The sequence below is a fragment of the Durotheca rogersii genome (genome assembly GCF_024521655.1).
Source record: "Durotheca rogersii strain YMJ 92031201 chromosome Unknown GGS23scaffold_1, whole genome shotgun sequence".
Classification (NCBI taxonomy): domain Eukaryota; kingdom Fungi; phylum Ascomycota; class Sordariomycetes; order Xylariales; family Xylariaceae; genus Durotheca; species Durotheca rogersii.
Genome location: NW_026251232.1, coordinates 1,534,161 through 1,559,553, shown reverse-complemented (window position 1 = coordinate 1,559,553; position 25,393 = coordinate 1,534,161). Strand labels below are relative to the sequence as shown.

General features: G+C 57.0%; 10 protein-coding genes and 1 non-coding gene across 11 annotated transcripts; 4 read left to right on the top strand and 7 right to left on the bottom strand.

The window, feature by feature from the left end:
- Window positions 1-209: 209 nt before the first annotated feature.
- On the top strand, window positions 210-3,157 carry GGS23DRAFT_19869 (uncharacterized protein). Its single transcript, XM_051511767.1, has 4 exons — window positions 210-1,747; window positions 1,797-1,874; window positions 1,933-2,105; window positions 2,161-3,157. Exons 1-4 carry the CDS (start codon window positions 301-303, stop codon window positions 2,869-2,871), a joined length of 2,409 nt encoding a protein of 802 aa, XP_051376972.1. The 5' UTR covers window positions 210-300; the 3' UTR covers window positions 2,872-3,157.
- A 959-nt stretch (window positions 3,158-4,116) lies between these two features.
- Window positions 4,117-5,171, top strand: GGS23DRAFT_544696 (uncharacterized protein). The gene is made up of 2 exons (XM_051514932.1): window positions 4,117-4,707; window positions 4,847-5,171. Exons 1-2 carry the CDS (start codon window positions 4,592-4,594, stop codon window positions 4,959-4,961), a joined length of 231 nt encoding a protein of 76 aa, XP_051376971.1. The 5' UTR covers window positions 4,117-4,591; the 3' UTR covers window positions 4,962-5,171.
- Window positions 5,172-5,919: 748 nt separating this feature from the next.
- Window positions 5,920-6,940, bottom strand: GGS23DRAFT_592048 (DnaJ-domain-containing protein; the record flags this gene model as incomplete). The annotated part of the gene is made up of 2 exons (XM_051517825.1): window positions 5,920-6,642; window positions 6,773-6,940. The coding sequence occupies 2 exons, from the start codon at window positions 6,938-6,940 to the stop codon at window positions 5,920-5,922; spliced, it is 891 nt and encodes a 296-aa protein (XP_051376970.1).
- A 562-nt stretch (window positions 6,941-7,502) lies between these two features.
- On the bottom strand, window positions 7,503-10,098 carry GGS23DRAFT_544686 (PLC-like phosphodiesterase). The gene has a single exon (XM_051514931.1). It carries the CDS (start codon window positions 9,527-9,529, stop codon window positions 7,784-7,786), a length of 1,746 nt encoding a protein of 581 aa, XP_051376969.1. The 5' UTR covers window positions 9,530-10,098; the 3' UTR covers window positions 7,503-7,783.
- Window positions 10,099-10,123: 25 nt separating this feature from the next.
- On the bottom strand, window positions 10,124-11,575 carry GGS23DRAFT_19729 (NAD(P)-binding protein). Its single transcript, XM_051511757.1, has 3 exons — window positions 11,318-11,575; window positions 10,566-11,255; window positions 10,124-10,494 (listed from the first exon to the last, which is right to left on the bottom strand). The coding sequence occupies exons 1-3, from the start codon at window positions 11,358-11,360 to the stop codon at window positions 10,322-10,324; spliced, it is 906 nt and encodes a 301-aa protein (XP_051376968.1). The 5' UTR covers window positions 11,361-11,575; the 3' UTR covers window positions 10,124-10,321.
- A 942-nt stretch (window positions 11,576-12,517) lies between these two features.
- On the bottom strand, window positions 12,518-13,688 carry GGS23DRAFT_544681 (uncharacterized protein). The gene has a single exon (XM_051514930.1). The coding sequence runs from the start codon at window positions 13,129-13,131 to the stop codon at window positions 12,919-12,921; it is 213 nt and encodes a 70-aa protein (XP_051376967.1). The 5' UTR covers window positions 13,132-13,688; the 3' UTR covers window positions 12,518-12,918.
- Window positions 13,689-16,298: 2,610 nt separating this feature from the next.
- GGS23DRAFT_19629 (uncharacterized protein) lies at window positions 16,299-16,890 on the top strand. The gene has a single exon (XM_051511750.1). The coding sequence runs from the start codon at window positions 16,424-16,426 to the stop codon at window positions 16,766-16,768; it is 345 nt and encodes a 114-aa protein (XP_051376966.1). The 5' UTR covers window positions 16,299-16,423; the 3' UTR covers window positions 16,769-16,890.
- A 559-nt stretch (window positions 16,891-17,449) lies between these two features.
- On the top strand, window positions 17,450-18,225 carry GGS23DRAFT_592044 (uncharacterized protein; the record flags this gene model as incomplete). Its single annotated transcript, XM_051517824.1, has 3 exons — window positions 17,450-17,752; window positions 17,811-18,027; window positions 18,092-18,225. The coding sequence occupies 3 exons, from the start codon at window positions 17,450-17,452 to the stop codon at window positions 18,223-18,225; spliced, it is 654 nt and encodes a 217-aa protein (XP_051376965.1).
- Window positions 18,226-18,324: 99 nt separating this feature from the next.
- GGS23DRAFT_19653 (uncharacterized protein) lies at window positions 18,325-21,229 on the bottom strand. Its single transcript, XM_051511754.1, has 2 exons — window positions 18,822-21,229; window positions 18,325-18,739 (listed from the first exon to the last, which is right to left on the bottom strand). The coding sequence occupies exons 1-2, from the start codon at window positions 20,885-20,887 to the stop codon at window positions 18,619-18,621; spliced, it is 2,187 nt and encodes a 728-aa protein (XP_051376964.1). The 5' UTR covers window positions 20,888-21,229; the 3' UTR covers window positions 18,325-18,618.
- Window positions 21,230-22,440: 1,211 nt separating this feature from the next.
- On the bottom strand, window positions 22,441-22,522 carry GGS23DRAFT_t2. Its single transcript has one exon. It is a non-coding gene; the product is annotated as a tRNA-Ser (tRNA).
- A 76-nt stretch (window positions 22,523-22,598) lies between these two features.
- Window positions 22,599-24,636, bottom strand: GGS23DRAFT_544670 (uncharacterized protein). Its single transcript, XM_051514929.1, has one exon. It carries the CDS (start codon window positions 24,306-24,308, stop codon window positions 22,878-22,880), a length of 1,431 nt encoding a protein of 476 aa, XP_051376963.1. The 5' UTR covers window positions 24,309-24,636; the 3' UTR covers window positions 22,599-22,877.
- Window positions 24,637-25,393: the final 757 nt, after the last annotated feature.

Sequence of the window (25,393 nt, the reverse complement as noted above, 5' to 3'; positions counted from 1 at the left end):
CAGACTAGGAAAAGAGATCAACCTGCCGTGCGCAGCCTTACATCACAGCCTAGTACCGCTAGGCACGTATCGGTATCGGTTATCCCCATACAATAAATCCACCCGTCTATACCTCTAATACCTACGCATACGCATACGCATACATAACCTGCCCTCTTCAACACCTACCTACCTCCTTACATATATATCCCTGGCCTGCCTGATTATTTTTATTGCTTTCCGCCCCCTTCACGTCTCGCAAGCAATCCGCTCACCCTCCCCCATCGAACACCAGCTTTCAAGCGGCCTGGTCTTTCGTGCATGCCTCCTCCCGAACAGCTCCTCCCAAAGCCCGCAAGCCCTCCTGTGAGACCAGAGCTTGCCATCGCCTCCGACCATGACCCCGCCATGAGCGCTCAAAAGCTCGTGGACCCGCCAAGCACTTCGCCGACCATCGCTACTGTCCTATCCGAGTTGGAGCAGGTCGAAACCCAAGCCAAAGATAAGGATGGCGACACCGAGGACGGCATTCCAGGGCCTAGGTCCCTAGGTGACCCAGTTGTCCCAGACCGGACCCAGGACACCCCGCCACTCCCTACCGAGGACGAGGTTTCGAGAGACGAAGATGTCGCCACCGACCCCCCGGTCGACCCTATGGAATCCTCCGTCGCGACCCTGAAGCCTACGAAACCACAGTACTTGACCATCACGCCCGCTCCCTACGTCGACCCCACCCCCCCGACGCCGGACGGCTCCCAACCGCCATCGAGGAACAGCTCCACCTATCGCCCGAAGGGATACGGCACAGAACCCTCGCCGACCCGATCCGATGCCGGATATGACGAGAAGCGTTACACGAGCGAGGACGAGCAAGACGGGACCTCTCGGTCCGAGATCCAGAGTATCATGGAGCAATTCCCCGAGGACGGTGGTGGTCCCGGGGAAGACGAAGTTATGAGTCCGCGACTCGAGATTACCTCTCCACTCCTCGGTAGCCCTCCTATACAGCATCCGCCGAGGAAGTCCAGCCTCGAACCCCTTGCCCCCAGTATTGCACAGCAGCTCGACGACATGCAGGGTCTGGGACTCTCGCACGCGTCGCCCGCAAGTTCGCGATCCAAGGATAAGCAAAAGGCGCCCGAAGACTATGGCCCGCCCGTTCCACCCAAGGATGGGCCGTCTGATGAGAGATCACCTGCTGTCGATTCCCCGGCCTCATCCGCCACCACTCTACATCGACCACCACCGCCCGAACCCGAGCCCGAACCGGCCCTTCCGTTTGACTTTCATCGGTTTTTGGAGCAGCTCAAGCATAAGAAAGCTGATCCCGTCGCGCGATATCTCAAATCCTTCTTATCGGAGTTCGCGAAGCGGCAGTGGATGGTCCACGAACAAGTCAAGATCATCAGCGACTTTCTTGCCTTCATAGCCAACAAAATGGCCCAGTGCGAGGTATGGAGCGAAGTTTCCGATGCCGAGTTCGACAATGCCCGCGAAGGCATGGAGAAGCTCGTCATGAACCGGCTCTACTCGCAGACTTTCTCTCCGGCAATCCCTCCTCCTCAGCCCATCCCGGGCGCGAAACCGAGACGTCGTGGAGGCGAGCGACCAATGGGACCCGGACGACGTGGGCAACACCAAGAAGATGTGGAGAGGGACGGGATTGTGGCACAGAAGATAAGCATATACAGCTGGGTCCGAGAGGAGCATCTGGATATCCCAGCCATTAACGATAGTGGCAGGAAATTCCTTGCCCTAGCCCGACAGGGTGCGTTGCTAGATGACCTTCACGATAAGGGCACCGCTAACGGCTCCAGAACTACTAAAAATAAAATCCTACCGTGCTCCCCGGGACAAGATCATTTGTGTCCTAAATTGCTGCAAAGTCATATTCGGTATGCGCGCCGGAGCACCAGCAATTCTGGCCCGCCGCGATGCTAATCCTTGCCTCAGGACTTCTCAAGCATAATAAATCAGACTCGTCGGCTGATTCTTTCATGCCATTCCTTATATTCGTCGTTTTAAGGTCAAATCCCGACCATCTAGTCTCCAATGTCCAGTATATCCTGCGATTCCGCAACCAAGAAAAGCTTGCGGGAGAGGCGGGGTACTACCTCTCGTCCCTCGTAAGGCTGGATTTCGTTCCACCCTGGCAGATTCGTCCGCTGATTGCAGAACCAGATGGGCGCCATACAATTCGTCGAGAATATGGACCGGACTAGCCTGACCATTTCCGACGACGAATTCGAGCAGAACGTAGAAGCGGCCGTGTCTGCCATCGCGGAAAAACACCGGGCGGAAGAGCCTCCTTTGCCGCCGCCTCCGCAGTCCGAAAAGTCTGCTCTATATCCACCGGCAACCTCTTCGACGCGTTCGTCCTTCGACTTGGATGGGTCGAGCACGCCTCGTCGATCTACGTCCTCCAACGATAGCAACGATTCAAGCGAAGAGGGGCCCGCAATCTCTGGATTGCTCCGTTCGATTCAAAGACCGCTGTCATCCATTGGCCGCATATTTGCGGAAGACCCAAGCAATGCCGGTCCGAGCTCCTCCACGCGCGCTCCTCAGACGGAGCCTGCGTCGTCGCGCCGTACTTCAGGACTCGGCCCGCTGCCTAGTCCGCGACCTAGCAGCGACGGGCGTCCTTTGGCGGATACGCACCGGCGATTGTCAGCTGAAGAAGCCGCGGCAAGGCAAGCGAGCGCCGAAGTCGCGGAGGCTCAGAGGATACACCGAGCAGAGCATCACAACATCGTAGAAACCCTCGCCGGGATGTTCCCAGACCTAGATCGAGACGTGATCAGTGATGTCGTCTACCAGAAGGAGGGAAGGTCAGTTCTCTCTCCCTCGTGCCTAATCCCAGCGCTTTCAACTGACGTGTCCGCTCCGTAGGGTTGGCCTCGCGGTTGATGCCTGTCTTGCGTTGAGTGCGTAGTCGTATTCAAGCCGCGAATCCCAGCTTTCCATGGGATTCCGTCTCGAAGGCACCATTCCTAAACGGCTTCACCTTGCAGCGAGGGAGGATAAGGCCGTCCGAGGCATCACGATCGATCGACGGAGCGAGCGACCGATCCGTGGTAGGCTCGTACTCATTGAAATAAACCTCTAGAATACCTCGCATCCTCGATGCATCGCTCTCAACGTAGCTCGCTTTTCGTACCGGGGTAGGAAGTTGAAGTCGAGCCGGCCTGTTCTGTTCTCGGATAGACCTGGCTGCCCATTCGCATTCCTATGAAGAAGCATTGGTTAGCAAGGCAATACCACATGGCGCTATTAGAATGATTTCCCCTAGCTTCGATTTGGACTTTTGAAACACATACACCCGACTTCGACGAACGAAATGTAGGCGCTAATATGTACATATATATATAGCTTGCCTAGGGCTTCGTCGAGATAGTGTAGCGTTCCACCGCGCCCGATTCCCCCAGCTGCGTTTGATGAAACACATGGCTAACAACCAGTACTAGGGAAAACAGGAGTGCACATGCTAGGTCTACGAGGTTTCCTGCATGACAACCAACTACCTAGGTATTTATTCTTTTGTTTAGCCTTCCCTAGCATCTCTCCAGCATAAGGTAGTGATTCATACACACGGCCAAACTCGGCCACAATAGAACAAGGGTCTGTTGCGGAATGATTCCCGCTGGGACATTATGTAGGTACCTAGGGTATCACGTAGTTGTTGAGCCTCATGTGGCTCCGGTAGGGAGCCACACTCACGACCAGGGGTTAACCTTGCTCATCCAAGCAGACTCATAGGTACCTATAGCGGAGCTGATGCAACGCTCTTCGCTTCTCTCTCAGAGTTGACCAACCAAGCAACTTGTCGACCTTAAGTCAATTTGTTGTCGTCGACCTTACTGACGCAGCCACCCGGGACCCAACCATGAGATAGCATAGGCCAAGATATCACAGTGTACATAGGTATGCAGCATAGGTGAGGCAGACAAAAAAGAAGGACAGCGACAACCACCACTGAAACCGTTGTTGTTTCTTCTGGGTACAAAAGGCCCGCTGGCGTTCTACCCCTGACCTAACCTCTCGTCTGATAAGTCTCGAGTGCGTCGAAAGCAAGCCCGCAGGGCATCGATTCATTCCAAAAAGATCCATAATACGCTTCTCAAAAATAATAGTCAGTAACTGCTACCATTGTACCTAATTCTGTCCGACTCGCCCCAATGGGATTAGGTAGGGATTGAAAAATCAGTCACCTTTGCTCTTGTTAAACTTAGGAAACGAGAGCTCGCAAGCCATGATAGGTTGGGGAGGAAATAAGTTGCTTGTTTCTCGGCTAAGAGGATGTATCCAATGGACCAGATCGCCCTGTTATTGTCCATTTGTATGAGTGTTTTACCGTATCGATCGGCAGTCATCGTGGGACCAACGTTCGAAGGCCACGCTTATTAAAAAGGAGAACGAGACTTCGCCCTTCAAGATCCCACCAACCTCTAACGTTGACCATCCACTCTCTCTCCTAACACAACTAGAACTATATCACTCTGCCCAGACGGAAACCGACGCATTCCACGAAGACGTCCTCTTGAACTCAAGTAGAGGAACCTGCCACTATCCACAACCGATATCTGCGTCAACGCTGTCCACTGCTTCTGGCATGTCCGGTACGGGTGGCGGATCTAGCCAAGCCGTGGCGTATTTTGACTTCGAAGATTGCGTCGAGTACACGGCAGACGGCAGGTCCATACTGCACGCGAGCCATCTCTGGAAATGGTAAGTTTACGCACACATCTGGCCGTCTCGCGAAGCCCCGGTCGACGTAGGCAGGAGCTGCGGGCACAGCATCCCCAGCCTCAATTCACACTTCCCCCATAGAGCCCCTCTACGTTAGCTAACTGATATCACTTAAAAGCTGCAGGTGTCAGAATCGTTACCTTCCCCAGGAGCACATGTGCACACTCTGGGGGTGCCGCCACCTTCGGTGCGGCCGTTGCAAGTGGAGACTGCGGCGTAGATATAGGCGGTAGATCCCTCCCTAATACCGTCCTTGTCGTCGTTGGTTGACCGCCGAGGAATGGCGATGTGGTCACGAGTCGCGTTGAGTTTCTTCGAGATGTCTATGATAAACCACGGCTCCTAGATACCCCTAGGGGCTACTTCAGATAGGGACTTCTGAAGCAAGAGGCGTGGGGAGTCTCTAAATAGAAATCTCACACCTTCCACCTCGTTGTTTTCTGTCTTCTCCTTTGGTTAGGTGACTCGGCGGGGGTTGCTCGACTTCGTGCATTCAAGAACGCGGGTTGGCTCCATTTGCGTAATCGTAGTTAACTACGCTCCGTACCCTCAAGGCCCGAACTCGGAGGGGGAGGCTAGTTTTCCTACTTCTCTGCCCTCCTTTCTCTCCGCCACATTTCAACCCAGATAACTACCTCTAATAGTGATACCGACCCTCGGAACGCTTCATCTTACCAGGAACCACATATCCCGGAGCTCGAGCCATCAGCGAGGAGCTACTCGCCTTTGCCAACGAATCCACGAGGGCTGGGAGCGTTGAAAGACGGTGATAAGGCCGATCGACATGGGCGGCGGGCTCTTCGGTTATAGGTTTGATGGCCCCATACTCATACACGGGTCAGCGTGCCCCTGAATTCTTGGACCGCTGAATAACGGGATCCCTAGATATTTTATACATGGCCGGCGAGCGACCCCGCTCAGTAGGTGTATTGCACAAGAGTGTAGGAACCGCAACGGACATGCTAGGCTCAAACTCATACCCTGAATGCCGATATCGAACCGAGTCGAGACACTACGCATAGACACGCCGATGGTACTCTGACAGTTATATCAACTTCCTTTTTAACTATCCCCCATCCTGTTATCCCAAGAATAGTAGTTTTGTCTCTCTCAAAAAGGACGAAGAACACAATATCACTCTCCAAGATCGCACCCTGCCATGTGCTTTCACCATTTCTGCTGCAGCCACGGTTAGAGTATAGATCTCTTCGTCTTGCAGGCCCAGCACGCCGCGAGGCCGCACTTGGGGCACCGAAAAGACCAGTTCCAGCACGTGGTCCCGCAGAATATGCATACCGCGCGGCCTGCGCCTCGCGACCAGCCGTAGTAGGGGTGAGCGCACCTGCCAGAGCCGCCGCCGACGACGTAACTTTTCTGTTCTTGCTTGCGGTGACGATTCTCGGCGCGCTGGTCGGCCGCCTCGCGCATGCTGGCCCAGCTGCGCCGGGCCTCGTCCTGCTTCTCCTCGAGGATGAGGAGCCGGAGCCGCTCGCGGGCCGCCTCTTCCTGCTCGGCGCGGACGCGACGCGCGGCCTCCTCTGAGCGGCGGGCGGCCTCCTCCACTCGCGCACGCAGGAGCCGCTCGCGAGCGGCGCGCTGCTGCTCCTCGCGGGCGCGGCGGGCGGCTTCGCGGCTGCGCTCCTCCGCCAGCCGCTCGCGCTCCGCCCGGTCCTGCGCCGCGCGGCGCTCCTCTTCGGCACGGCGCGCGCGCTCGGCCTCGGCGGCGCGGCGCTCTCGCTCCGCCCGTTCCCGCGCCGCGCGTTGCGCCTCCTTGGCTCGCTGGGCTTCCTCGCGCTGTCGTTGCTCCTCCTGCCGCTGCCGGTACGCGACCCACTCGTCCTGCAGGTCGAAGTAGCGCCGGTCGTAGGCCGCGCGGCGTTCCTTGTCGATGAGGCATTCGTACGCCTCACGGACCTGAGTCGGGGGTTCGGGGGTTGAGAGGCAGAAGGCTTAGCTTGTTACGTACCTACGGAAGAACTTGTGTGTCTGAAACGTACATTTTCCCTCGCGCTATTTAGGGGTCGCCCGGAGACTGACTACTGACCTTGCGGAACTCTTTAGCATCGATGGATTGGCCGGGGGCAAGCTTGTCGGGATGGTAGAGCCTTGCTAATTTGTTAAAGGCCAGCTTGATGTCGCGGGAGCTTGCCTGCTGTGTCAGGCCAAGGTCGGCATAGTGATCCGGGAATCTGGGTTCGTCAATCGGGCCCATCTTCAGATAGACAGAACGTCTTTCCCGTTTAGGGGATAGGGACGGGACCGAGAACGATAGTAGACGATGTGGGTTGCTCCGCAGCGATGACGGCCCCTTCAAAAGGGATAGACAGTCGTAGGACAGGCGAATGAGGACGGGTAGCTCCCCCAATAACGTGTGCCGACGCCATTGGCTCCCATACCTTCGAGCATCTCTGTTCTCTTCGGCGCGGCGGCGGGTGGTTATGCGCGGGACGGGGTGTTGGTCTCGACCTTTCGAGTGTCGTCGTCCTGGCTGGGTGGCTGCACATTTCGGAGAGGTATCGACTTCCTATCCAATAGGGGTCTCAAGGAGGCATGCAAGTCCATGGTTCCAACATGCCAATGATAATATGCGAGGGGAACTGACGGTGGTGGAGCGGATAACTGAGAGGCCTCTTGGAGTGTCGCATTACATGCAATTCATAATGGCAACGACTGGACGGCAAAAGATAGGGAGGGGAGATGGACTGGACATACACAAGCCAAGGAAACACCCTGTCATTGCACAATGTTACAATCATACGTTTGCAAGGTCTGTTCCCCTTCTTTCTCACACTCCTGTTGGCTGCCCAGAGACCGCTCTGGGTACGTCGCCCGAGGTCAGACTACATGTTTACGACAGGTCATTCACGAGAAAGGATGTCTCATTCGCTCAATCACCACAATGCTGGTCAGCCCCCTAGATACGAGTTCCTCGTTCACTAATCTCCGCGGACGGAGAGATAGGGAGAGAGACTTGAAAGATTTCTCGAATTAGAGCCTCACAGCACGCTCACGCCTACGCTAACACGACGGCTAAGGAGACCTACCCCTTAGCGCTTTAGATGTCCGTGAGGTCAAAGTGGACGAGTAGCGAGCACTTGGTCTCGCGGCCCTTGAGGTCCAACATGCGGAGGAAGACCCAGCCGGGGACAACATAGGTGAGCCGGACGGCGGCGACGGCGAAGATAGGGTTCTCGGCGAAGCTGTCGTCGCTCTTGATCAGGATACGGAGGAAGGCGAGCTCGTCGCCATCGTACTCCCACTCGAGCGTCTCGTCCCACAGTGGGTCCGTCGCCGGCGGGTTCTCGCCCCGGTGCAGGAAGCCCAGCCGGTGCTGGCGGTACGGCCCCGTCTTGCGCTTCGGGTGCGCGCCGCCCAGCTCCCCCGGGTGCACCAGCGTGCAGGTCACGTACGGCCGGACGGCCTCGTCCTCGCGGTCGGGGGGGACGGGCACGTCGGACGCGCCGCCGACACGCAGCCGCAGCCTCTTCCGTCGGAGTCCCGCGCCTGTATTGCCGCTGCCGCCGCTCCGCAGCGCCGCCGGCTTCAGTACGTAGCCGTCGGTCCCGCTGAAGAGCGCCTCGTTGAGCTGCATGCTCGCGTTGAAGGTCTGCCAGTTCATGGCGCAGATCTGCGCGCCGACGCCCCAGAAGGGCACCGGCTTTAGGTTCTTGGAGGAGATGCGTGTGCCCTTGGGGAAGACGCGCATCAGGTGCCGCGCGTTGTGCCGTGCGATCTTCTCGCTCGCGCCGGGCATGTGCGCCGCGAGCCCGCTCTCCGACACGTTGATCAGGTGGTTGTGGGGCCGGTCTTTCAGCACATCCTCGAACCACGAGTTGTCCTTCGGCTTGACCGACTGCGCGTACACGCCCAGGTCCGCGAGCTCCGGGATGATTATGCCGGTCGTCGTCGCTTTCCTCTTGGCCAAGTACGCTGCTTTCGCCTGCTTCTCCTCCTCGTCTTCTGAGCTGTCGTCGCCGTCGTCGCTCGTGGCTACCTCGTCGGGCAGGTGGTATTCGACGATCACCACGATCTTCGACCCGAGCTCAGCCAGCGTCACCGGGTTGTCCCCGCCTTCCTGCTCCTCGTGGCCCTTCTCTCGGACAGCCTCGCTCAGCAACCGATGGCCGAAGACTTCTTTCATGATCGCGACGAGTCGGCGCTGCCCTTGCGCACCGCAGTGGTTCTCTAGCGAGAGCAGGATCGGCGCTGGCTGGTACCCTTGCAGGTTGCTAGACTGCGCCGCTTCGCTGTCGACGACATCGCGGATCGTCTCGCATACCGAGCGGAACGGGATGTTGGAGACGAGGGTATACCCGTGGGTGACCTTGGGCTCGTCCTTGTTATCGTCGTTGTCCCAGGCATCGATCTCCACACAGCGAGACCCCGCGTTCAGCGCGGTCTCGTACGCCGCAGCGGAAGACTTGCCGTGAAGCTGGTGGCCTAGCAGGTAAGTATTGTGACTGGAGCTGATGAAATACTCCGAGAGCGGATACGACCTGTCAGTAACTTCAGGCGGCACTTGGATGTGCGGCTTTTCCACCAAAGCATGCAGCGCGTCGCCCAGCTCCTCTGAGTCTAGGCGGGCATCCCTCTTAGACAGAATGCCCTCTTGAACGAGGAATGATTTCAACGCATGGCTAACTCGCAACTGCGTTTTCGTAATCTGAGTCGGGCGCCCGCCATGGCCACCCCCCGCGATTGTAGAGTCGTCTATTTCTTCACCGAAATCCTCATCATCCCGAAACGATGCCCTCGAAAGGAGATTTAGCTTAGCAAGCTGGGATGTGAGCAACTCGGCCATCGTCAAGGATGGCACCGAAGGAAACGCTTGCTCGGGGGTTGATGAGAGAGTGTGAAGAGACGACGGAGAGGGACGACAGCCTGGGTTCGTCTGAGTAGTAAGGAATGGTGAGACGTTACGTAACGGGAAAAAATGACAGGGTAGTGTCTGGAGATCGCCAGGCAAGACCCGTTACGCAGTAGGGCTGAGTGAGTCTAAGTGAGTGGGTGAATAGAGAGGCAGGAGGGGAGACAGGGGTTCTGTCAGGCTTCTTGTCAGATTGACCGGGAATAGGGCTTGGCCAATATTGACATCCACATGAGAAAGGCTTACAGCTCGTCACCCGGAAATGATTGGTACAGCCAAATCCACTGTGCTCAGCCGTCTGGTTCATCCACCGTTGGCGTGACGAGCGGACTCTCCTAATGCCACCTCCTACTGTCACTATCGACATGCCACTGGCAGCCCGCCGCGGCGCGAGTCTTTGTTCGGCCTAGGGCCTGAGGCGCTCGAGAGTCGGCAATGGTTCGATCTCGCCATTCGACTTGCTTCTTCGCATCCTACGTGACGCACCACACACTCACTTCACCTCGAGCCGGTACCCCACGCCCGCTGAGAACTCTTGGAAAGGTACCCGGGTTACAAACTATCGACACGGAGAGGAAAAAGTCGAGCGGGAACGATGGTTTTAACCGCTTCTGGATAGGTGCCTAGTACGACGAAAACGCGATTTTATTAAGGTAGGTGTGGTAGGTATATATGGGATTGCCGTGGAGTAGCACCAGAAACGGCTGGATGGCTTGGAACGACGGTCTACAGAACTATTCGCACTTTGAGCTTGTCCTTCTCCACGATGTCCTCCTTCATGGCCACGAGCTCCGGCAGATCCCATGTAACGTTGATATATCGGCCGGCCAGCCAATCCCGCTTCTCGGATGTCAGGTAGACTAGCGAGTCTCCGCTGAGCTGAGCTGTCTCGGTAAATACTGCCGAGCGAAGACGATGACTGTTAGCATCTAACGATTACCGCCCCAAATTGCCACGGGACATGCATTACCTTTCAGGAACTCAGCATCCAACGCCGCGCCCCCGACCAGATCCGTCTTGATGTTGCCCGGGTGTATGTTGTATGTCAGCAGGCCCTTGTCGCCGTACTCGGCCGAGATGAATTCGGAAAGCCGCAGCACCGCCAGCTTGGCAGTCTGGTACGCGCTCATCCCCGGCACGATGCAGTGCGCCCCGACGCTGCTCACGTTGACGATGGTCTTCTCGCCCCCCTCGAGCAGCAAGGGGATGAAGGCGCGCGCGACCAGGTAGGGGCCGAAGAGGTTGATCCGCCAAATCTTCCACCACTCTTCGGGGTCCGTGTCCGCGACCAGGCCTTGGCCGAGGACGCCGGCGTTGTTGATCACGATGTCCATGCGACCGAAGACCTCCTTGACCTTGGCGGCGGCTTGCTCGGCGCCTTTGATGTCGGACACGTCGAACTGGAGGGGCAGAACCTTCGGCTCCGGCCTCCCCGCCTTGGCCGCCTCCGCCTTGACCACCTCGGCGGTCGTAGAGAGGTCGCCCCGCGCGGCGATGGCGATCATCGACGCGCCGGCCTTGGCGAACGAGACGCTCATCGCCCTGCCCAAGCCCCTGCTGGCGCCGGTGACCAGCACTGCCTTTCCATGGAAGTTGGCCTTGAGAGGGTCGATAGCGGGGTAGCTGTCGTCGTGCACCACGGTAGTCGTATCGTAGTCACCTGCGGGTGTGTCAGTAATCCAAATGGACGTCCATACTGACGAGTCTGATAGCGGAGCATACCGGGGCCCTCTATGGGGTTGTATGAGCCTCTTGGGGGCGGCATCGTTCGTGATTTTAACAGCGGATGTTGGGACGTTTCGCTAACTTAGACAGAACTATGAGGATAATAGGGAGCTGGGCTGGAGACGGACCCTTAATATATACCTCCCGGCCCGCCCCTCGCAACCGGTTATACCACCCAGGCGCCTATAGGTATTCCTCATAATGATTTATCAGCAACTGCATTCTGCTCCTGAATCAAATCCCACCTTAGCATGCATCCAGCTTTTCCGGCAACCGTGCCCTTCCCGGTCGTAACCTAGTGATGAAGCCTCATCCTACCCATGATAGTCGTGAGAGAGGTAGGAGAGTGGAGTGCCCATGAGATGGGACGAGGGCCAGCAGATGGACAGACAGGGGTGAGAACAAACCCCGCAACCCCGGTCAGTTTCGTTAGCACAACTCTAGAAGGCTCACTTGATGCCTCCCGTTTGTTATAGCCTACCGTCGAAACTAGATGGAAACGCGGGCTTTGAAATGGCTGCGTAATACCATTTCGGCCGCCTCGGCGTTTCGTATCGAGTGCATATAAAGTGGCTACGCGGACTCATCGCCTCCTCGAGATGTTGATGTGTCATGCCACAGGCGCTGAAGCGAACCTGCAACCTACTACTACCCATGCGGTCTCCCTCCCCCCGCGACATCCGGCGAATTTGCCCGAACGACCGATCCAAGTTCTGCCGCCTATCCACTGAAAACAACTGACGACGGCTCGCCGTAGGTATCTCCGTGCTTAACCCCAGAAAACCTGGACTTGACGGCGCTACGAGGTTTATATCCGCGATGGCGTTAGTAACGGAGAAGCCATGTGACGCTGCGGGTAGTATATTAATACCGCCAAGCCGAGTAGTGCTGTTCAAGCCGCGTATAATACCTCATAGTCGCCTAATTCCCGGGCCCGCCGTCACAGAGACGAGACACCTCACGGACGCGCAGACATGCTAGCAGTAGCAGGCGATCAAGCTGAAATCCCCTAGCGCTGGTATTTTACGGGGTAATCGACAACCAGAAGAGTAAACTCGCCATATTACATTTCGCAGAAGGCCATCCAGCTGCCGCGTTTGCCGCAAGGCAATTAGGCGGGTAGCATGCCAGCTCCCAGATACGCAGATGGGGACGCCTGCTGACGATGCAGGATGCAAGACTATACCCGGAACGCGAATAAAAGGAGTGTCAGGGAGAGTGGCGTTCGCAGGTCGACGCGATCCTAATTTCCCAGAGAAATCCCCGAACCGATGGCCCACGAGGCGAGCAGACCCATCTGTGCGAAGACTAATACACAGAATAGCGACCGCCAAACGACCCTCGAACCCGCCCCCTTCCCTCGTTACTGCGCAGCGATCGGATTTCCTTTCCCCCATTGGAAGCAGCCGTCCCAGGTGTGGGCGAGGTCGAACCACTCCATGAAGACCGCCTCCCGGTGTTAGACTTTGTGCGAGACGCCAGCCGCGCCGTGGGCCTGGAGCCGGCCGCCGTCGCCGCAGAGGTACTTGTTCCAGCCGGGGACAGCACGCGTGGGGGCGTCGCCTTGGCCCGGCACCGCGGTCCGCTGCTTGGCCTGCTTACCGAAGTTGGCGTCGCCCAGCCGGCGCGCCGTGGAAGATCTGCACCTTGGGCCGCCAGCTGGCCTGGTACGTAGGTAGATGTAGATCGGACCCCACGTTGCCCAGGTTCGGCCCGAGGTCGGTCGTCACCCGCTCGAGCGCCGCCCCGCGGCCGAGGATCGGCGCCGCCGCCAGGACCCAGGCCAGCGCGGTGCGGGGCCGGGAGCGCATCTTTCCGTGACGACGCGTTCGTCGGCGCAGCGACGGCTAGGGGTGAGGCGCCCCGAGGGCTGATAGCTAGGGTTAATAAAGGTCCGGGAGACCGTTCTCAGGCCCCATTCAAACGTATATATATATGTCTACGGGGAAATATAGGCCCTTGTGTGTGGTCGCGAATCGCGTCCCGGGGTCATGGTGGGTTGATCGCGGCGGCAGTGGAATAGGGGGAAAGGGGGTGGAGTGCCGCTGGACGGCTTCACGACTCGTCATTGCTATTCTGGTTTGTCGCCTCGCATGCGGGTTGCCTAACGCTGCCGTAGGGCTGAATGCCTAGCAATGACCTTCGAGGTCAGCATATGCACCCGTCAACAAAGGCCGCCATAATTTCTCCCTAGCCAATGGCGCGTGGAATGCTGATATACCTACATATAAAAGCCTATTACAACACTAAATAGTGAAGTGTAGAGGTCTCTAATTTCAGATGGCAACGAATATTCACCATGGCGGCAGTAGTTAAGGAAGAATTATTACATAGACATGTTAGTTAGGTAGGACACATAGATAAAGGCATAGATGTTTATTCGTCTAATAGTAGTAGTAACCTCGCGGATAAATCTATTATATCCGCTTCTCTGCTTCAGGCAAGAAGCCGCCCGGAACTAATACCATCGCATTCGTTGAAAAAGTCTGGCGGTGAACCAGCCCCCTTGGTGGTTAGGTCCGCAGATGCGGACATCCCTCTAGCCGTGCGAAGGCCACAAGGGAGCTCTTCCGAGGACGCACCCCGTATCTGAGTCCATTTAGCGTCTATAGGCCCGGATTCTTGGGGATCTTGCGTAGGCTCGCTAGTCCACTACCCGCAGGTCCCCATGCCCGAGGCTAATCGGTCGTGGCACCCGCCGCATATCTTCCTCCCGTCACCGGGAAGCGTGACGACTTCGGAAGGCAAGGTGATATGTTTCTCGCTGCCCTTAGAGCAGATACATTGGCATCTGGTGTATGGTTTGGCCGAATCTTCAGCTTGGGGGCCAGGGGCCTGCTTGCGACTGTGGCTCTCCTTCGGCATGGTGTCTTGATCGCCTCAAGATCGTGCTGTGTGGTCCTAAGTAAGGAATCGAATTGGGCTGCGGGATAGTCTCGAGTGAGGAGTCGACGACCGTGTTGGTGATGGTTCTGAGTTGCGAGGGACGTAGAAGAAGGCGTAGTGTAGTTGATGGGTATAGAGAAGTATGATATCCCAGGTATCTGCGTGGAGGTGCCATCATGGGAGATGAAAATAAATATACTACTGGGAAAGAACAATCCATGGTGAATTGTTGTCATGTGTTTCCATTGTTCAGATCATAGAGATTCAAGGCACTGTGGTCGAGTTTTCATCTGCTTTTCAGTAACAGGTGCTGTGCGTCGGTTGGTTTACATCGATGACTAGTCTATGCGCGATTACTAGAGCCCCTGGGGAACAGAGATGATGTCCATGTTATTCTGGAAAATGAATGTGAACAGACTATGTGTGATGGGTTAATGGGAGAGTTGTACAAAAGTAAAGAAAATGGTGAGTCTACCTATGTGAATTGTGGGAAAGGAGAGTCCTCTTGCTGTTCTGGTGACCTCGGGAGGGCACCGTTTTCGAAGCGTTGTAATACATCAGATGTATCCAAGGAAGACAACCCGTCTCCCTATCAGAACAAGCGCGTAACGTCATAACATAGTTTGTTCCGTTCCATCCCTAAAGCAATGACGAGTATAATTTCGAGCCGACGACAATCTTGGCGATTTTCGTTTCTCTCTGACTCTCATATCCGAGTTGCAGTTATCATTGTCGTGATGGAAGGGCTGGTTCGTAATAGCTTTGTGAAGTTTGCTGAGTTAGCACTGCGAGACCCATAACTCTATACGGAGGTGTCTCTTGGAAACTGACAATGTAGGCGAATACCTTTGTTTTCTCGTGACGGCCTGTTTGGAATTGTCTGGGCCAGTTGAGGGGACAAGCTGGGGCTTGACGTTGGGGAGTAAGACTGGGAAGAGAGGGATGTATACGGAGAGTTGGGCCGAGGAAACCTGTGCGGGTAGTTAGTCGCCGATAAGTTAAGTAGGGGATAGCGAGGATGATTGCTGGAGGATAGAAGGTCAGACAAAATGGGCAAAACTGGCCATTTGACCTCAAGGGTGACAGCCAAGGGCTCCTACCTATGTGTATTATCCCCCTCCCTGCCACATGGCGCTCGCCACGATGTATTCGCTACACGAAATAGACGGCTGCAGGCGCCCTACGAGGTCGTTCGAAAGACTGGAGTATTAACTGAGGGAGGTCTTGATACGGCGGTTCTCTTTAGGTGTTAGGCGGGGTCCGGGTAGCTCAGCGATTTGACCCGGTATCAGAAGTGGCGGTCGCTTCCCCGCTTGGCCCCGGGGCTCAGTCTCCTACGCCCTCTTCAGCCCATGTCGTCTTTGGGAACCTCATTACTTGGCTGTTATCCCGCCCACAGTCGCCGCGCCATCGCTGGAAGTTGCTCTATAACGAAGGTGTCGCGGCTGTAGTCGGTCGGAGAGGCAGGGGACCGCAGCCCGGGGGCGTTGGACGTTGAAGACTGGGTACTGGGTTAGCCAGGAGGGTGAAGCCAGCCGGTAGCGGTACGGAGACGACTCCTCACCTACGTTGAAGAAGTGTCGCCCTCGAAAGGAGAGCTTCGCTTGGTTGCCGAAGTGATTAACTCGCTGTCGCGGCTCAGCCAGCTCGACATAAGCAGAGGCACAGTCTGCTCCGTCTCGGCATCGCCAGGGGAAATATTGTGTTATACGTAATACCTAGATATGCTAGGTGCCTGTTATGTAGGTGGACATTTCTGCCAGCAGAAACCTCTCTCACGAGCAGGTGCAGTTGCTGGCCTACTAGTCGCCCGGATAACACCTGCCCAGGCGATAGAATATTGAATAGTATTGACTAATCATGTACAGGTAAGTTGCCACCACCCACGCTTGCCCGACGCGCTTGCCCGACGCGCTTGCCCGTACGGTCTGTCGACTCCGGCCCGGCAACTTCCGCCTCGGCCCCATCACGTAGCCCGTGGTTGCCAGCACCTTCCCGGCCCGGCCAACGTAGGCATAGCTTATGTAACCTACCTTCACCACTACCAGATTGGCTACGTAGGTACCTCTACGTAGAGAGACAGGTAGAGAGACATGTAGAGAGACATCGATTCATCAGTGGCCTCTCCGACATCGAGCCCGCCCCAGCCTTGTCCAGTCGGGTAGGGTTGTGTGCGATCAGTCTTCTGCCCTGTTAACAGCACGGCACAACCCCGCCATGTCCCCTTTGATCACAGCCGCACTCCCTGCTTCTCATCTCCTGTCAGCTCCTGCTGTCGCATGCACGGCCGCGACGGCGGTCTCGAAGAGAGACATTGCGCCGATATATATGCCCAGGAGCTCGGAAAGATGCTGGCTATTAGTAGCAGCGGGCGCTTTGACCTCCGTTTACGACCGTTGCCTGAGTACTGTCCCTGGTCGAAATACGACCACGCGAATTCGTATCGCGGAATCTCTTAGACGATACTGCAACGTTCCTGGCTGCAGAGCGGTCATTGCTAGGCCATGTGGGAAGGTACAGGCCTGCACAGCTCTACGTTTCTCCCAAGAGTGGAAACAATAGGAGAGAACTACGGTGCTATGTTCCACGCAACTGATCCAACAGATGTTCCTAAGGCTGCCAGCTTCGGGGAACTCGCGGTGACTGAACCGGCGATGTGCGCTGGGCGGACTAGGGCTAGACAAGGTTGAGCGAGTTGCGCATGCTTCAGGTGAGCCGTTAATCTAAGAGTCTGGAATAGGCAGGCTCTGATCCTGCCAAATTAACCAGACGAGAAGGGCAAAGTCAGGTAGGAACTCGTTATTGTTATAGGCGCAGCGGAGGAATAACGGGCTCGCGGGTTGTAGCCTGGGAACGCGCCTTTACGCCCGTCAGCCCGCCACTCGACTGCAGGTAAGACGTAGCGGCCGTCTCGATCCAACGCTGCCATCCTTCCGCTAGGTCGACAGCTTCGGAGGTAACCTCATGCAATAAACTTCGTATACAGACCTTGGCAAGTACCATCGGTCGCCCGTCGCGCTCAGCTCATCTCTCGACGCTTCGACGAATTGTCCTTATAAATAGGCCGCGTGCGGGAGGGAGAGAACGCGACAGCGAAACCACCACAGAGCTGCCACCACAGAGATACCACCGCAGAGCTATCACCACAGAGCTATCACTATAGAGCTATCACCAACACTTCTGCATCCTCACCCTCTACTACACCCAACCAGAGACAGAAACGGAGAGGAAAAAAAAGGCAAAATGCGTGTTCTCCGCCTCACCCGGCTCTCTGCCGCCACGCTCGGCCTCGCCAGCGCGGCCGCAGCCTGCGAGATCCCGCCGGGGGAGCTCCCCAACAACATCCCGGGCCCGTTCGGAGTCCGGCTGCAGAACGCGTCGTACCCGCAGATCGACCAGCAGTTCCTCAACATCTGGGACTGGGGCGGCGGCGACCAGCACCTGTTCGTGAGCCCCGGCGGCAACGCTACCTCCGAGCTGACCCTCGTCGACGGCGTCGTCACCCTCCCGTGGGACCCACCGCGCCGCATCGTCATTAACGGCGAGGTAAGTCCCCGCACTGGAACCCGCAGCTGCGGCGGACCAGCTAACCACCCCCCGCCAGTACGAGGTTCGCGACAACACCACCAAGATGTTCATGACGGAACGCGGCGACCCGCGCGCCGTCTTCGACGTCGTCTACGGCTGCAACCCTGTCACCGACGACTTGCAGGTCGAGCTGAAAGTGCGGTCGCGTGGCGACCTCGAGCTCGGCGGCGACGTCGGCGTCCGCCCCTTCAACGGCTTTTACGACTTCCGCTGGCGGCCCTCGGGCACCACAAGTGAGCGAACCCCCCTTCCTTCCAAGACAGAGAGTCTCTGCTAACCCCCAACCCCCTCAAAAAGTCCACGATGACGAACGCCCCTGGATCAAGGTCACCCTGGTCGTCTACGATGGCGCCCGCCCCGAGCAGCTCGCGCTCCTGAGCGACCCGTCCCCGCAGCCGGGTCGGCTTGTGCGTCGGAACCTTGTTGCGTGAGGTGCATAGGCGAGACGATAATGAAGGGGGTCCCGTTGCGTTTTCCCGGGCGGCACTGTGGAGGCGGATGGATTGGTTTCTTGGCCGGTTATTGCTGTCGTCTGCCGCCGCTGTACTAGCCAGGCCGGAGATGGGCGTTGTGCTGAGCTAGGTCCGCGGGTTCCGAGGGCGAGGAGGGGTGGAAATAATATTTTCAAGGTACAAATTTTTTTTTTACCAGACTTCGCTTCCTAAAAAGATGCCCGTGGGTAAATACTGTGGCGGGGGATATCATCAAACATCAACCATGCCCATGCCCTACCCAAACCTTGTAAATCCCAGTCAATATGCCTACATTCTCCATTTTCTCATGAAGTTTTGCTCCGGTCTCATACCCTCGTATCCGTCATATGCTCATACCCATTCGCGCCGCCTCGTCGAATATCGCGGATTCTTCTCCCGCGGCGTCTCGCCGCCTACGAGCGACGACGCGACGAGAGGATCGATGAATTGGTAGCCGCTCCGCGACCGAAAACTGCGTTCGTTAGTTCCTGTTACAGTTCTTCTAGTAGAGAAGGAAGAAAGGGGGGGATGTGGGGGTTAAAGGTCTCTCTTACCTTTGGAGGCTGGCCAGATTATGCGTCGCGATGGTATGGTTCAGCGACTTGTGGTTCTTGCAGTACTGAGTGTCCCCGACGCTCCTCAGGCGGCAGTTCGGCCGACTGCACTTGTGCTCGATGCAGTAATCGCTGCCCGGTTCGGCCTGTCCCGTACACGATCGCGAGGCTTGGCAGGAGTGGTCGAGGCAGTACGATCCGCCCGAGGTCCGGGCGAACCCGCAGCCCATCTCGCCGCACGTGTGTTCCTCGCAGTAGTTGCTGCGCTTCCACCGCGGCTGCAGGCAGATCGTCGAGTCCCACGAGCAGGTGTGGCGGCTGCACAGGCTGCCCTCGGCCACGCTCGCGCGGGCGCATCCCGTCTTCGCGCACGTGTGGCGCTGGCAGTAGTCGCCCGAGCCCGACGGCGCGCCCACGCAGGTGTGGCTCCAGCGGCAGGCGTGCGCCGGGCAGAGGCCCTGGGACCCCTTGCACTTCTCGAGGCAGTCTTTCTGCGTGCACGTGTGGGCGTCGCAGTAGAGCTGCTCCGGGCCGCCGCGGCCGTCCAGGCAGCCCGCCTCCCAGGCGCAGACATGCTCCTTGCAGAACCCGCCGTCGCCGCAGCGCTCGACGCACCCGTGGCGAGCGCACGTGTGCCGCGCGCAGAACCGCCCCCCCTCGACCGGGCCATCGGTGCAGCCTCCCCGGCGAGCGCACACGTGGCTCTCGCAGAACACGCTGTTGGGGACGCACGGGTCCCGGCACAGCGCCACGAGGCACCGGTGGGCCTCGCAGGACGTCAGGTTTGGCGCCCGCGGCGAGATGCAGCCGTCTGCGAACCGGCAGACGTGGTCCTCGCAGAACACCCTGTTGCGGAGGGCCGGCGCGTAGCACGCCTCGAGGACGCACGTGTGGTCTCGGCAACACTTGTGTTCCTTGGGGAGCTGCTCGCTGTCGCCCTCGTCGCTCCAGAACCGCGGGTTGGGACAGGTGCGCCGCTGACACTCGTGCTCGGTGCAGTAGGCGGCTCGCGACGTGCGGTGGAAGCAGCCTCGTTCGGCGCACGTGTGGGCGAGGCAGTAGTCGCCGACGTGGTCGTCGACCTGGTTGATGCGCTGGGCGCAGTCCTCGACGGCGCAGGTGTGGTCGCCGCAGAAGCCGTTGCGTTGCAGCGCCGACTCTCCGCACCCCGTCCACTGGCAGACGTGCCGCGCACACCATGTCGAGTTGGCCTCGCGAGCATGCGCGCACCGCGCGTCGCGGCACTTATGGCGGCGGCAGAATCCGCTGTCTGGTACGCAGGCCCGCTCGCATACCCGGCACTTGTGTCGCGCGCAGTGGCCGGAACCCTCGACCTGCCCCTCCACGCACCCCTTCGCCGCGCATTTGTGCGTCCCGCAGCACTGGCTCTTCTCAAACCGCCGGCCGCCGCAGCCAGGGACCACGCACTCGTGCCGCGCGCACAGGCTGCCGCCGCCCTCTTGTTTCGCGGCGCGGCATCGCTCTACTTCACATTTGTGGCCGACGCAAAACTCGCCCGGCTTAAGGAAGCCCCGGTCGCAGCCGGCGGCGCGACATCGGTGCTTGGCGCAGTACCGCGATGGCAGCTCGCGGAGGCCGGGGCATCGCCAGGTCCGGCACGTGTGGGCCTCACAGTACTGGTACCCGCCATCGATATTCGGCACGTCGCAGCCGTCGAGGTGGCAGGTGTGGCGCACGCAGTAGTTTGAGGGGTAGGCCTTGCACTCGTCGCAGCCTCGCCAGCGGCACTCGTGCTCCGAGCAGTAATTCTTCCCGCGGCCCTTCCCCTTGCGGCCGATACAGCCTTCGGAGCCGCACTCGTGCTTCCGGCAGTAGTTGCTCCCGGCGGCCGGGGTCTTGTAGCAGAAGGTCGACTGGCAGCGAGTGCTCCCTGATGCGGCGGGCCGCGGGGCCTCTTCCGGCTCGTTCGGGACGTTCTGCACATAAGGGACTAGCTGGGTCGACAGGCCAACGTCGTGCTCCGTGTAGGCGGGGGGCGGTGTTAGAGCTCTCTGTAACCGCCGCCTGGGTGGGACGGACACGCGCCCCGAGGAGGAAGACCGCATTCGAAGCTGCTAAGGCCGGCCGCGGCGTGTCTCCAGAGTGTTACCACGATCCGACGAGGAGTTGGGCGGTAGGAAGAGATGGAAGAATCAGGCAGACAGGTACTTTGTCGTGAAGTCGGCGTAACGTGATCACCAGGCTAGCTGGGGCCGCGAGGATCGTGAGAACTGAACGTGAAAACGCTGATCGACATCCGAAGGCCTAGTCGTCCAAGCTCGCCCTAAGGTCTAAGGCTACCCATTCGTTCGCCACGCCTGATAGCTGCTGTGATAGGCCGGGCACCAAGCCCCCGTTTTACGACTTGGGGTGCGTCACCGAGATCCCAGATGTGGTTGGCTGGCCATGTTTGTTTTGAGGCGCGTGCATGTCGGGCCTATTGGAGACCGTCGTGGCTTCGAGCTTGTGGATTTACCAGCCTCGACTTTTAGCCATCCACATGGCTGAATTCTGCGATGCTGGAACTAAGACAGAACTTACCCCTGCATGCCGCCGATCTCGTAGGCCATAACCAAGCGAACTGCTATGTAGTAGGTCGATTCATCCAGCTGCCTGGCATGGCTGAGCGTGTGGAGTAAGACCTCTCTAATCCTTGCTCCTAGCCAGTCGCCACCACCCGCAACAACTCATCCGTCGCGGTTCATCGATCAGGCATCGGCGGGAAAAGTCAAACGCGTGAGCGTAGACGATTAATGGCGCACATGCTGGCACCGTAACCTCGGCGTAGATGTCTTACTGTGTGAAGCCCGGTGCAAATCGTGAATAGGAGTACTCATAGGTATATATTCGGGCGCCACATTGAGAGATGGAATCAAGGGAACGACACATGTTTTGAGAACAATTCTACGTCGCAAATGCCTCTCTTCCGAGAGCATTAGGGCCTGCGCCGCGCCGCCATAGGGATGTTACCTATCTGCCGCTTTGCAGGGACTGATGGGGTCGACGAGGCCGATGTGACCGCACATAAACCACTCCCAGTCGTCAAGATGCATGCTACGCGCAAAATGTGATATGCTTAGTCACAGCCGGTACTACGGTAATATCACTTAAATCTACCTATCGGCGGAAGCCTATCTCTGCTATCTTTATATCGCTTGGCTTCGGAATATCAAGCGGATTTAGGTTAAGAGAAATAGTTAAGTTAAGAGGGCGTCGAATGTAAGAATTTTTAACCTTGTACTTATTACCTTATAATACCAATAGCTAAGTAATATATCTTAGTTAATTACTATATATAAGGTTAATAACCCCGTAACTACAATAACCTGCTATCTAAATATTAATATTATACCTAGCTTCTAAGACCTCACTTAAGAAGCCATATTTAAAAAAACGTATAACAAAAGCTTTAAATTAAAGAAATATAAAAAGATGTTAACTATATAATACGTGTATTGAACGAGTATAATTCGAAAGGCTGTATAAAATAATAAAAATATACAATTTAATAAAATAAGATAAAATTCAAAGAAAGGAAGCCTAGATTAAATTTAAAAAAAGAAAGAGGGGGTAATAATGTAAGATAATATAAAGCTGAAAAAAAAAACTAAAATAAAACCGACGCCGATCGGATTCGAACCGATGCTCCCGAAGGAATTAGATTTCGAGTCTAACGCGTTAGACCACTCCGCCACAGCGCCTAGTAGTTAAGTGACGGGCGGGTTAGAGTTTAAGAAACCGGTATTCTCCTCGCATACCAAGAGTAACGGAAAAAAAGGGACCATTTTCTCTTCCAGAAATGTATTCCTAATGGCCGGCTGATCGCCAAGTAGCATAATGTACTCTATAGACCGACCTCACCTGATGCTATTCTCATACAGCACGAGCGTGCGTACGTGCCAAATAGAATTATATCTAGAGGGTCTTAACAAGTAGGAGTCGCTCCGGGTTTGAGCACTCATCAGTCATACGTATATAATTGCAAAGGGTATCGAGCATGGGGTTATAAGCCAAACGAAAAATCACAGTTCGAAGCGCATCGACGAAGTATTCGCCTTACGTATAATGGTTGGACCGCTGCCGCTCCATGCCGTCGACAGCGTCGTCACCGAACATGTCCCAAACGTCCCTCACATGGTCGTCGGCCAGTTTTAGGGGCTTCAGGTCCTCGAACGCCATGCTCCACACACGCTTCGCCTCGTCGTTGCTCGTGTCGATGGCGCTGATGCGGCCCGAGTGCTGCGCGAGCATCGGGTACGCGCTCATCCGCGCGAGGCCGCGCTCCCACGCGAACTGCTTCGGCAGCATGTCGCTCCGGCCCGGCGCCTCGCGCCCCGAGGCCACGGCCATGAAGTCCGAGAGGTCTCCGGCGTGCTCCCGGTTGTACACGAGCGCCTGGTTGCAGCACCCGAAAAACTCCTCGCGCACGCCCGGCCGCGGGCCGACGAGCGACGCCTTCCCCGACGCGAAGAAGAGCCATAGGCCCAGGGGCACCTCGAGGCCGCAGATGACCAGCAGCGCCCACCCGTCGAGGTGCCGGGCCACGTGGCGCGGTAGCTGCCTTCGCGCTAGGAGGAGCACGAGGAGCAGCGGGATACTCACCATAGCGGAGATGACGTGCACGTTGTTGCTGAAGAATCCGGTCCCGCCGGCCCACCCGGTGCTTCGCTCCTGGTTGAACAGCCGTAGGTAGAGCCAGCTGTTCGGCACGCCGGGTTGGACCTGGCCCCTCTCGGGGTCCCGTCGCCTGGGATCCCTCATGATCAGCACGGTTTTGTGTAGGTTCTTCAGCGTCCTGGCGGCCCAGCCGTCGGCCAGCAAGATATCGCCCTCGAATACCGCGATGTAGGGTGCGTCGGTCGTTTGCACGCATCGACTGAGCGCGTAGGCGTAGTCGAATATCGTCTTCCTCTCGAGCGCGTGTTTGTTAAGGCGATCTTGGGCGAGCTTAGTCAATTCCTCAATCTTGCGGCTCTTTTCACTTGCTCGCAACGTAGAATTGTACGTGAATACCTCGTCAGCGAGGCCGGCGTCGATCATCGTGGCATAGCTCTTGTGCTGCGTGCTGGGGTCCGGGACGTCGGCGAAGAATACCTTGAGGTGTATCAACTCCCTCTCGGCGCGCGATATGTTGGCCAGGAACGACCCCACGGCGCTCTCGATATACTGCCGCCCTTCCATATTCCTCCCTACGGTGAGGAACACAGCACATACCTCGGGGCTGGCACCGGCCTTCCCTATCTGCTTTTCTATTCGGTCGGGATTGCCTACGGCAGCATCGAAGAACTCGTCGGCCTCGGCCTGCCGGGTTACGGAGTAGATGCGATCGAATCCATGTTTCTCGGAGAAGAATATGGAGAGGGGATCGCGGTAGAAGAACAACGACCCGTATATCAAATACAGCGAGACGAAGACAGTGAGGAGAAGAAAGGCACGGATGCCGGGTAAGCTGAGGGCGTCCCGCGCGCTGGGAGGTCGGAAGCGCATTGGGCCAGCAGCCGTGGGTGTTGAGTTATTACTGTGCTCCTCGTCTCGCTCCGGGGGATGCAATTCCGGGTGATTCGGCGATCACCAACGATGGTGGGTGATCAGCGGCATGGACGTCCGGTTGCTTGATGGATACATATGAGCATTGAGGTTCGGGAGTGAAGACCAGGGGTTGCATGAGAAGAAACAGGCCAGAAATTCCCAAGGGGAGATTTTGATGCTGCTCGTCTCAAAAGCTATGCTGGGTTATCTATGGATATACACGAGTTATTGCAGTAACGGGTGATTAGTAGCTACCCCTACCTAGGTACCTGTATTATAGCTGGACGGAGATCAGTAGGTTACTTAACGAAGGATAGGTTCGATTCCTAACAGCGCTACTTGGTAGTCTTCGCTATTTAGCTCATCTGACGGGTCCGCTGTCTCATGAGAACTACGTATACACGTACTCTGAGAAACCTACGCGTTTCGCCAGGTTACTCTTCATACGTAACAATCCGAGCAGGGAGCGTATCTAGAAATGTGAGACTTAAAAAGTCCCTACTCGTCGCCTTCCGCGGTATTGTAATCAATTCATTCAGAAGAGACCATTCCCGCAAACAAATTAGTAGGTCTTAATGAAAGTTCCAAGACATGCCGCTACCTAGGCCTTCACGCGATGCGTGTCCCAAACGTGTGCCGTGTCGATGGTTGCATGTCGTCATAACATACCCCCCAGCTCGTTGCCGGGAGCCAGAAAGCAATATACCACGAAAGGGGAAGCGGGAAACAAATAAAATATAAGAATGGCCAGCTAGGCTTTGCTGGTATTATCTGGTGTTGTGGCATATCGCCCGGTTTGATACATGATCGTCCTCCATCTGTGATACCACCCATATATGCACCCTTTTTTTTCGAGCCTATATCATACATACATTGCCCGATACGACCAATACTGCTGTCGCCTAACGCCGGGGCCGCCGTAGATGAAAACCGTTATGGAGTGGCGTGTAGGGTAGACTGCCTGTCGCAGTCGATAGCGAGTCGCCTCGTGCGCCAAGGGGTCAAATAATATACAATACTAAAACATGTGGACATCGCGGCGT

Bases quoted from the DNA above. Each gene is read 5' to 3' on its own strand.
- GGS23DRAFT_19869 (XM_051511767.1), top strand. From the start codon at position 301: ATGCCTCCTCCCGAACAGCTCCTCCCAAAGCCCGCAAGCCCTCCTGTG. The intron at 1,748-1,796 runs GTGCGTTGCTAG...TAACGGCTCCAG, and splicing joins CCTTGCCCTAGCCCGACAGG to AACTACTAAAAATAAAATCC. The intron at 1,875-1,932 runs GTATGCGCGCCG...TCCTTGCCTCAG, and splicing joins TTGCTGCAAAGTCATATTCG to GACTTCTCAAGCATAATAAA.
- GGS23DRAFT_544696 (XM_051514932.1), top strand. From the start codon at position 4,592: ATGTCCGGTACGGGTGGCGGATCTAGCCAAGCCGTGGCGTATTTTGAC. The intron at 4,708-4,846 runs GTAAGTTTACGC...ATCACTTAAAAG, and splicing joins GCGAGCCATCTCTGGAAATG to CTGCAGGTGTCAGAATCGTT.
- GGS23DRAFT_544686 (XM_051514931.1), bottom strand. From the start codon at position 9,529: ATGGCCGAGTTGCTCACATCCCAGCTTGCTAAGCTAAATCTCCTTTCG.
- GGS23DRAFT_19729 (XM_051511757.1), bottom strand. From the start codon at position 11,360: ATGCCGCCCCCAAGAGGCTCATACAACCCCATAGAGGGCCCCG. The intron at 11,256-11,317 runs GTATGCTCCGCT...ACACACCCGCAG, and splicing joins CAACCCCATAGAGGGCCCCG to GTGACTACGATACGACTACC. The intron at 10,495-10,565 runs GTAATGCATGTC...TTCGCTCGGCAG, and splicing joins GGATGCTGAGTTCCTGAAAG to TATTTACCGAGACAGCTCAG.
- GGS23DRAFT_544681 (XM_051514930.1), bottom strand. From the start codon at position 13,131: ATGCGCTCCCGGCCCCGCACCGCGCTGGCCTGGGTCCTGGCGGCGGCG.
- GGS23DRAFT_19629 (XM_051511750.1), top strand. From the start codon at position 16,424: ATGTCCCCTTTGATCACAGCCGCACTCCCTGCTTCTCATCTCCTGTCA.
- GGS23DRAFT_19653 (XM_051511754.1), bottom strand. From the start codon at position 20,887: ATGCGGTCTTCCTCCTCGGGGCGCGTGTCCGTCCCACCCAGGCGGCGG. The intron at 18,740-18,821 runs GTAAGAGAGACC...TAACGAACGCAG, and splicing joins AATCTGGCCAGCCTCCAAAG to TTTTCGGTCGCGGAGCGGCT.
- GGS23DRAFT_544670 (XM_051514929.1), bottom strand. From the start codon at position 24,308: ATGCGCTTCCGACCTCCCAGCGCGCGGGACGCCCTCAGCTTACCCGGC.